The sequence below is a fragment of the Echiichthys vipera genome (assembly GCF_963691815.1).
Source record: "Echiichthys vipera genome assembly, chromosome: 22".
NCBI lineage: Eukaryota > Metazoa > Chordata > Actinopteri > Perciformes > Trachinidae > Echiichthys > Echiichthys vipera.
This window is the reverse complement of record NC_139847.1, coordinates 16,811,367-16,822,256: the sequence shown is the minus strand read 5'-3', so window position 1 is coordinate 16,822,256 and position 10,890 is coordinate 16,811,367. Positions and strand designations below refer to the sequence as shown.

At 39.7% G+C, this 10,890-nt stretch overlaps 1 protein-coding gene across 1 annotated transcript; it reads right to left on the bottom strand.

The window, feature by feature from the left end:
• Nucleotides 1-3,946: 3,946 nt before the first annotated feature.
• Nucleotides 3,947-5,524, bottom strand: ugt5g1 (UDP glucuronosyltransferase 5 family, polypeptide G1; the record flags this gene model as incomplete). The annotated part of the gene is made up of 1 exon (XM_083936946.1): nt 3,947-5,524. One exon carries the CDS (start codon nt 5,522-5,524, stop codon nt 3,947-3,949), a length of 1,578 nt encoding a protein of 525 aa, XP_083793072.1.
• Between the last annotated feature and the right edge of the window lie 5,366 nt (nt 5,525-10,890).

Genomic DNA, 10,890 nt, shown 5'->3' with positions numbered 1-10,890 from the left:
TGCTATCGTTTCCTCCACAGGAAACCCACTTCTTCAGCTTTAAAGGCAACATCCTGAGGCAGGAGCACGCCTTTCTTCCCCAGAACAAAAACATATACTCTCTCTTTCTCTCTTTCTCTCTGTCTCCGTCTCTCTTACTCCAGTAGCAGACAGGATGATTGAGGTGGACAGGAGCTGTGAGGGAAGGAACTGATGTAACGTGTCCACAAATGCCCTTTAGATTGTCGGTTGCTGGCTATGTGCCATTAAACACATTAACTATTTTGCTGTGCTGTCTTTAAACAACTTTTCAACACATCTGAATGTTTATTTTACATGTATTCTGACAATGAATTTAGCAGATTAAAATTTGTTTTCCTAAAGTGAGTTCAGGTTTGTATATATGCATTTTGGGGGTTAGGAATGTCCCCTGGGAATTAAATTAAGTCAATGCAATGTCTTCCAAAGTGACAAAAGCAAGAAAAAGTGTGTGTGTGTGTGTGTGTGTGTGTGTGTGTGTGTGTGTGTGTGTGTGTGTGTGTGTGTGTGTGTGTGTGTGTGTGTGATTTACATGAGAATTGATTGATGGACAAGATTGAATGCCTAGTCTAAATTAAATGCTGAAACATTTCACCTGGACTGAATTTCATTATTCCAGTTCATATACAGTATATTACTGTAAATTACCCAAGCTGAACTTTACTCTGGGAGAAAAAAAACCCTAAACAATTGAAATTGTTTTGGGGAAGAATGGGTATGTTGAGACAATGGGTGTTAGGCAGTATTTTTACCACACGGTTTCAAAAGGAGGAGGGTCTAATCACTCACTTAGTTTCCTTTAAAATGTCACCATTCTCTGATTTATTGAAGATTATAACTAATAAACTATCCTGTCCCCTGAGACATTACTACCACTTCTTACTATGCTTCTCCAGAGCTCTGCATTAATGTATTCGTCTCCATTTGTAGACCACAATGGACATGGCTGTACACTGTGACTCCAGGAGGGAGGGTCCCTTCAGAAGAAGTAGTTCCTGTCACAGATTGGCGTTAGGCTATGTTGGCTGGAATTTCATCTTGTTCTGGCAAAGGGAGTTGTACATGCACATAGAAAGATGGGGAGCCCTTGCTACATAAGCTTCACCAACATTAACCACCAGCAATCTGAGCTACTAGAACCCCTATGGGGAACACTGAGCTAAACTTGAAGCTTACATTCTGTGGCCAGAAGTTCTGCAAAATGAAAATCATACAGGAAGCTGCAGTGAGAAGAAGAAACTTGCATCCTCATTGTGACATTATTCTGCCTCTAAAAGTCAGTATACTGGTGACAACTAACAGTACTACAAGAACGAAACACTCTTTCTTCTAATATCTACTTGTTCAGTCTTTCTGGAAGCTGTATGAGAAAAAGGCATTGTCATCGTGAAGAAAATGCTGAAGTTCTTGCTTCTACTGTTTCAGCCAATGGAGCATTATCATCATAACACTACATCTATGTCTCTGTAGAATAAGGTGAACTACAGTAGGCCTATATGTGCTCTGGGCAAACTGCATATTTTATTATGTGACCCATTTTCCATTTTGCTTTATCAGCTTTATCCTTTATCTTCCTTTTGAATCACCACCACATGCATATATACCAATCACTGGAGAAAAAAGGTAGTTATCATTTTTATTTTATTCAAAATCTGTACAGGTGACATACAATTCCAAATGGGCTTTGAATATGATATGGTGAAATAATTGCACCTCTGCTACAGTCTACTGAACAAAGGAGTTTTTTCTCCTCAGTGCTACTGTTTTCCAAATTTAGCAGCTACAAAAACAATTGTGTACACCACAATCTCACACTTGTTTGTGGCGTGCACTAAAGCGATCTCAGGATAAGACTCCATGTGTGTTTGCAATCACAATCTGCAGTCTGTTTAAAGGTGCAGTAGCCTATAGCGTTCGTATCGTGTCTGACATCGTCCCATCGTACGTTTTTACATTTATAAAATCACTATAGGTCATTAATATGTATGTATTATTGTGATGTTAGTTTATTTTAAGTGCAGTCTGTAATACTGTAATACAAATATTTGCATAACTTGCGTACATGTGTCGACATTTCTTAAGTAAGAGAAAAGAGTAGACATTAAAATATGTTTGGTACAAAAATATATGGTGCCAGTGTTTGTCGTTCTTGAGGATTTAGATTGTATCTTCATGAGAGCTCTCAGTAGGTTCCACTACGTGCAAGTTTGTGTAATACAGGGAGTGGGCGGAACTAATAATAAACTTTCCATGATGAGACTGTCAGATGGAGGCTGTCTGTGAGCTCTTTGATAAACCACTTGATATGATATGATGATATATGTGTTGCTACTGTGAGGTAAACAAATCATGTATTTTATTTCAGTTTGATGTAAACTACTGTTTGGGCATCATGTTGTTCCGCCACCTGTCTATTCTCAGGTCAGAGCATTAAATAAATTGTGGTGAAAAGTTTTGGTCTTTACCCATGAAGTTTTTTATTTTTTTTTTAAAATCAAAATAGAACTAAAATTATGAAATCAAGCATAGAAATGGGAACCTATAGCCCCTTCACACATGCACAGCAACCCTGAAATTCTTTTTTCTACAACAAAAGCACACTAAAACAGCATATTTAAGACCTTTATCTAAAATGATATAATATCAGGCAGAAATGATTCCAAATTGTAAATGATAGTAAGTTGCTGATAAACTCCCTTATTATGTGGATGCTGTGTGCTTATGACCCCAGCAAACACGGAGCAGTGTCATTGCAATTTGGACAAAAGAGGAACAGGACAAACATCTTTTTACAGTACTGTCACACTTTATTTATGCTCCGAGCATGGTACACAAAACAAAGCCATAGGTTAGTTGTGTTCCCCGATAAGAAGCTGTTCACTTCTTTTATACCCTTGGAGTGGTCCCATCTTAAATACCCTTATTTGATCACACTCCCTTTAGCTAGGGCAGTTTATTATCAGTCTTGGTGTTTTTGTTAATACAAAACTAAACAATCTGCTGGTTCTCACACAAGGTTATGGCTTGACCCTCGTCCCATGAGACGAGACCACTTCTGTCAGAGGCCCCTCAGTATGTTTTTTTTTCTTCTTAGTTTTACTGCCTGACAAAAATGTTATACAGTGGAAGCCACCGATCACAGTGGAAGCCACCGATCGACCACTTATATGGATCAAAAGCTTGGGACAGAATTATACTTATAGAAATGTTGTTTCGATAATAATAAAAAAGTACGGTAATTCTTTTTTACTTTACTCCTATGATACTTTGCCTTGCAGTAGCCTGTCTGCTTCTGGCTGGTGAAGCTGGTGCTTTGTGCATATTGAAGTCCTCATGGAAAAAAGAAAGTAATTTTCTCTTGATTAAATAAACTAAACAGAAATGCAGCAGCAAAACTTGGTGTACCAAAGGCTACTCAAGCAACAAACAAACAAATCCATAGGAAAAGACGTTATGGTTTGAGCCTGGTTAATGCCTGGTAAAGTACTGTAATGCCCCCTTGAGCCGCGCTTGATGAGGAAAACAGAATTGTCAGCGAACATGAGAGAACAAACTGTCTTATACTTTATACTCGTAATAAATATTAGAATTAGATGGTAATCTGAAGTAGAAATCATACTCGAATAATGATCAATTTGACCCAGCCATAACTGTAATGTCAGACAAAACTTGCTTGGTCATACACATTCCAAGTACACAAATGTTACATTTATGATACTCTCATAAAGAATGAGGCTAAGGTTCAATCAAGTGAAGGTAAAATGGTACTGATTCAGAATGATCAACAAGTTGAAATCACACATGATTACATGTCCCGTATAAACTGTGATAAGGATTATGTGTAATAAACATATTCAAACATGATCGTGTGTGTAATTGTATAATCTCCCTTACAGCAGTCATTAAGCATGAGTTATGTTCAAATCAGTTACTCTGCTTTTGTCTTGCTCCTGGACCTTCGGCAGCACAGAATCTTACAGATTAAGACTGAAGCCCAGATAAAACCTCCAATGAGGGCTATGATTAAAAGAGCCACATCCAGACAGAAGTAGGAGTACCAAGGAAGTCTAAAGCCTGCTGACTGCAGATGGGCTGCTCCTTTGTTCCGGATGACATACTCAATCCAAAAGATAGCGGTGTCCATAGGAGACACCGGCCGGTCGTGGTGTAGCTGTGAGAGACGCTGTATGTTGTCACGGTAGGAGGGAGTCTCCAGGATGTCCTTCAGAGCCTCCAGGAAGTCTTCTTTGGTGACTGAGTTGGCCTCCAACACCCGAGCTGCCCCACGTACCTTCAGCCTCAATAAGTTGTCAAACTGGTCAAAGAGGAGGGGCAGGCCCAGAACCGGCACGCCATGGTAAATGGCCTCATACATGCCATTGGTGCCTCCGTGGGCTACAAAGGCTCGAGTCTTGGGGTGTCCAAGGAGGTCCTTCTGAGGCAGCCAGTCCACCAGCAGTGTGTTGTTCCCCAGGGTTGAAGGCTTTTCACCTACAAACCTCCACACCACCTTCTGAGGTACCTGAGCAAAAGCAGCAGCTATGGCCTCTGTAGTCTCACGGGGCAGGGCTGACACCAGAGACCCCAGAGACATGACCACCACCCCATGATCCCCAGAGCTCTGCATAAAGGCCTCCAGTTCAACAGGGAGGGGACGGGCCTTTTTGCACTGGAACCCCCCTATGTAGACAACGTTGGGCATGGTGGGCCGAGGGAACTCAAAGACAAAATCCGCCCTCAGCAGCCAGATATCGGCTGCAAGCTCCAAAGACAGCAAGTCAGTTCCTGGAGGAAAATGTCGCTGAAAGAGATCTGAGTAGGCAGGATTAATGATAAAGTGGTGTTCAACAAAACTAAGGAGATAATGTAACATGTTCTTGGTCCTTTCCAAAAAATCCATCTGATCATGAAGTTCACTTCCTGACACAGGGATATAGGAGACAGGAGAGGGAGCTATGGTTAAATGGCCCTCACCATTATTAATCCAGCGCACATTGAAAACCATCGGTAACTTGAGGTAACTACCCAGAAGAGTCCCTGTCGGCAGGGCAGGGTCCGTTAATATTAAGTCAAACTTGGCATCTTGCATTTTCTTCATAAAAACAGGGTCATCCAATATGATCCCAGTTGATCTGGCGAGGATCTCATGGCCCTTTGCCAACATTGATGTGATCAAGTACTGTTGGCAGAATGTGCGCATAAAAGTAGGCAACCTGCGGCATTCCATAACATCTTGTAGCATTTTATTGTAGTAGTTCATGTCCGCCTCATCTTCCAGCATGGGCACATTAATAGATGTAAACATTGAAGAGTTACTAGGGATGTACCAGCTCTTTGCAGAACGCAGCACAGTCATGTTGTGGCCTCTGGAGTGCAGCTCACGGAGGATCACCTCCATGTTGATCCAGTGGCTGCCATCAACGGGCACCACTAGGATCCTGCTGCCACTACAGCAAGTGGGCCTGAGTAACAGGAAGCAGAGCCCTGTCAGGAATACAGGGATCATGCTGGACGTTTCCTAGGAGACATAGCAGAAATGATTAGACTTGTAAAACTCTAATACTTATAAAGTAACTTTAAGTTGACAGGCTCTGAGTGGAGTGTGACAGTGCTTAGTTGAATGGGGAAGGGTGGATGGACCCACAGGGGGGTCAAAAAGTGACAAAGCAGAATTCATATTAGTAATTCATTAATAATTTACAGAAACTTTGCTAGCAATAGTCCACCGTCTCTTCCCCTCCACAGGTGCTGCTGCACTGCAGTTTGTCTCTAGCCAACTGCACAGACTGAAGCTTTATCTGTATTTAACCTTACTTGGGATGACATTTACACAGTTTTACATATTTCTAATAGTTTTTATTTATTCATTTTATATTTATTTTTTGTCCCGTATAAAATACACTTTTTAATTTACAGTGACATTTGCATAAAATATGTTTAGTAAAAGCCATTTAAAGTGTTTTTTGTTAATTCAATTAAAAGCTAGTCAAATGCCTCACCTTGTTCTTGCTGAATCACAATCCAGAGGTTTGGCTTGAGCTCCAGATCCTGAGTGAGCCAGGAGACCATGTGATATATGTGTTTCAACACAGCTTAACATTTACACACAGAGACCCTTTCCTGCCGGGTTAAAGTCCAGGAAATGGATTATAGGCCGATAACTCCCGAAGGTCTGTGCATCGCCTTTAAGAGCAAAGGTTGATATTAAAAGTATACGTAGGTGTGGTCGAGTGCATAGTAATGGTTTGTAATTTGCATTTGTCTTGATTGTGTCAAATCATATCAATGTATTTCTCTTCACATGACTCATCTAGGGAAATCAGTACGAGATAACGTTATCAGATATATTTAAGTGAGTGCGGTGATCTGAAACCTGTGAGCTTCAATACGAAAATGGGGTGGAAGCGCAAACTCTCAGGTACTAAGCCTTGGATAAGTACCTGAGAGTTGGCTTATGGCTTTTTGTTTGGTGCTTAGAGCATGTGTTTTGGTCTTTTTAAACTAGGGGCCTTTGTATGTTATTTCAATGATGGTGGTGGCTACAGGAAATCAGGAACCACTCGTATCACCTGTGAATATTTGTGTTTAGTCCGGTTTAATCCATCCCTCACACAATCAATAACATGTTACTACTAATAAACACAATTCCCTTCAACAAAACAATCCACCACTATTCATCTGCAGCTAATCTGTACAACTACTGCTGGAAGTCGGCAACCAGACATTTAATGTCTACGACAAAGTCATCAGTTGTTGTTGTTTGCTGTAGGTACCGGGAGCTAAACAGAGCTGCTGCCAGCTGCAGGTAAGGTTGGCGTCCTCTTTCAGCTCCTGGCACCTATTATTATTATTATCATTATTATCATTATTGTTATTATTATTATTATTATTATTATTATTATTGTTATTATTATTATTATTATTATTGTTATTATTATTATTATTATTGTTATTATTATTATTTAGCTTACAGGAGTGTCATCTGTCTCTTGTTGTATTCACTTTCACGGACATTGGATAAAGTTTTGCTCTTCGCACTGGCACCTTTAGCTCGGCCTTGTGCACGTCCCTGATTGGATGACAGTTTTAATTTCTTAAATATTCCCATTTGAATACTCACAGGAAAGTTCAATGCACGGATGTTACAACCTGATTGTTGAGGGAACTTCAGAGAACTGGGGAGAAAGCCAAACTGGGACACAGTCAGGGAGACGGGAGTGGCAGGGAAGGAGAGAAGGAGGAAGCAGCAAGGTCACACAGCGGAGGGAAAATAAAGTGAGCATTGGTGATTACAATAACAGCGCAAGTCACTGTGCAACAGTCATATCAGTGAGCCACAGCCTTCCCCTCCTCTCCTCTGCCACTGTGGGATTATATAAACCTGAGCCAGGGAACAGCACTCAGCTTGAGCTAACAGCAGCCCACAGAGATGAAGACAGCAGCTTGTGGATCAAGAGTTTACAAGTAACAACATAATCAGGACTTATGAGAATTACCCTCAAGAACGTCTTTCAGATAAGAATAAAACACCATAGCATGTCACTCCTACTCGCAGTATCCTGAAGTAGCAACCTTTAAAAGCAGCTTTTAAGTGATCACATGATTAATCACATGTGATCAGAGAGAACATCAGAGAAGCATTTAATGTACATGTTCATTCTGTTAGAAAAGGCAATGCATTTTCTCAGCCTGTATGTCTGAAACCTTGATTTCAAGTAGCATCCCGTACAGACTAGACTAATAGGCGTGGGATTATAGGGAATTGAGTGAAATTATAAAGAAGTCAGACTAGAGTAGGTCCATGAGAGAAAACCGATTTTAAGAAAAGTATTTAAAAAAGTATTTAAAAAAAAAAAATCAATGCCAGCTTTATTCTTTCAAAAATTGGGGGACAAGTGATTTAACATACTTTCAAAAGTGCATTTGACAAGGTTTAGGGTTAGTGAAAAAGAAGCATCTGCAGCTGGTACAATTAAACTATCATATTACATTCAACTATATGCAACAAACTTCACGTAAGATGGTAGGTTGGGGTGTTGGACGGATCAAACAAACATCAAATTACAATGACAAACACACTTATTTGAACCCCACCCACAATCGTTTCCTATCCCTAACTAGGTGGTTCTTTTGCATAAACCTACCCAAATAGTTTTGTTTGAATTTAAGTTCCTCGTGTTTAAAACATTGACCTTCCCAGTGCATTGACGTGTGAGGCGAAAGGGTCCGGCTGAATGTGACGAAATTGGACGAGGACAGGTTGGAGGAGCTCATGTTCGCAAACATTGAATAATCATTCTTCAGATAGATGGCCCTACCCTTTAGAAAAAGAGTATTTTTGAAAACAATCATGAAAATTCGTATATAGATTAAGGACTGAGAAAAAATGAGGGACCCATATTATCATTTATGTTCACATTTTGAATAAGAACTAAAAACAGTCCTACCTGAGAGTGGGACAAAGTGCTATTTCTGAAGCTACACTCCTTCGAACAAACAGTAGAAGATTGATTTTTGGAAGAACCTTAAATCTATTTAATCATGACATCTTTGGCTTTTACCAGGCTCAGAAATAATTGCATGCAGGTAAAATGAGATGTATTACAAGATGCATGTAAAAGCATGCATCATAGTCTGTCTAAAACTATGAATGAATAGTTTTATTTCGGTTAAATTAATTATTTCACATAATAAAAATATAAAATCAGCAATCAAAAAAGGAATAGGCTGAAGCCCAAGGCTTATTTTTGCCTATCCTATACAATCCATTAAGATAAGATAAGCAATGCAAAAAAGAAATAAAAAAAATTAAAATAATTAAAAAAAAACACTTTCCTACATGTTTCAAAGATGTAAAATCCTCTGAAATGATGGTTTCCTTCTCTTAATTTAAAAAACATGTTGAATACAACCAGGAAGGCTTTTATTCCTAACTCGAAACACTATTTCCATTGTTTTTAAATACACAATATTTAAAAAATGTAATGTACAAGACTCAATAAACAACTGGTTTGTAGATTCATGATAACCAGCTTTATTTATAATTCTAATAGTTTTTTTCTGAAGTTTAATTAAAGTCTCTATTTTTGTTTTATATATTCCCCAAACTTCAACATAATATTACATATATGGCATTATTAGTGAACAGTACAATATATGCAATCATTTCTTATTCAACAAATCCCTTGATTTGTAATGAATAGCAATAGATTTAGATCATTTCCATTTAGTTTATTCTATACAGTATGTGGCTTCCAACAAAATCTGTAATCTGTGTCCTCAAAGCAATTTCAGTCAAAAAACAACTGGACTTTCATCCCTTCCCAGGAGATTCAACAATCTTACCTCGAAGAACAACTGTTCACACATGGCCCCGTGTGACCCCAACGACTGTCGTTCAGACTCAATGGAGCACTAACGAAGTCCAAACCAACTTCCCACCAACGACTGTCACTCTAACGACGGTTGTTGGCACTTGGAGCACAAAGGGTTCCAGTGACATCATCGGCCTTGTGAGAGGTTATATACCTGGATCTCACACCAGTTAGTTGGACCAGTCCCAGCCTGGTCAGATGCGTACATGAACTGATGAAGCCTCTTGGATGAGAGGTGAAACGTCTTCCTAGACAAACAACCAGTCCAGTTGTTTTTGACTGAAATTGCTTTGAGGATAACCACGACCTGGATGAATGAGAACATCCACAGGCTTACTGTAATCTGTGATCGCTCAGCTTCCTGTTATTTTAAATCGAAGTTGCGCAAAATATGCATCACTATGAGAATTATGGGCTGGATTTTCCAAATGTTTTGATTTCATTATATTATTTACAGAAACCCTTGTGGACATGGAAAACAGGTGGAATGCATTATGGGATGCTGTCGGCTCCCAGCATGTCCAGCAGGGGGAAACAGAAACACACAAAGCAAAGGAAGCACCAGAAGGCAACCAGAAACAAAGATTTCAGATTTCAGAATACAACTTTCTAAATTGAGCCTTCAAAAGGCCTAAGTTCCCCAGTTTGTTGTTTATTAAGTGTTTATTTCCTGTCAATATATATCACATTTTATCTGGTTGTGCACAGTTTTCTTTGTTTTTTTTTTAACTCAAACTTGTCCTACTCTGATCCGTAACCAGCCCCTCCCTTGTGGGAGCAGGGCCATAAAGATTCGAACTTTATAGCAAATTCCGACCAATTGTAATCAGGACAGACTACAAGGCCAGAAGCTGTATGTGAGTCAGACTTGACGCCATTTGGACTCTCAGCTGCTTGGCCTGGGACTTGTTTCACACTTGACTTAAGTAGTCTTGACTACAGTCCTAGTTTAAAGTAAACTTAGTTTAGACTCAAAGCTCACTTTGGCAATATTTGCAAGCACAGGAGTTGAAATGAAAAACACCTGCTATACTACAGGTAAAGAGACTAACAGACATTTAAATCACACTGCACTGGACAGCGATCAGTCAGCGAGTTTGGTGGGGGCTGGTTACTGATGAAGACATTTGTCGCCATGGTGATCACTCAAATAAGGAAGGCCTGAGAATGAAAACATGTCTTATATTTTTTTTCTCATGAGAGTCTTTCTATATTCATTGCACCTTTTCAAAGTTGACCTCAAGTCCAAATATGTGAACAACGCTCCCGGGACACTCGCTGGTTCTAAAGGTTTCCTTCCTTCAATTGTTCCGTGTCATGATATGGCTCATTTCAGTCCCCATGACAGTGTTCACACCATGTACTCACACAGCATGTGCTATCACTGTGAATCAAAACAACTGTGGAACTCCCTTGCATGCATCATAAGGGTTTACTCCTTTTCCAGTTATACTTTAATTTGACACACTCACCTGATGTTGGAGACCAGTTTGATCAA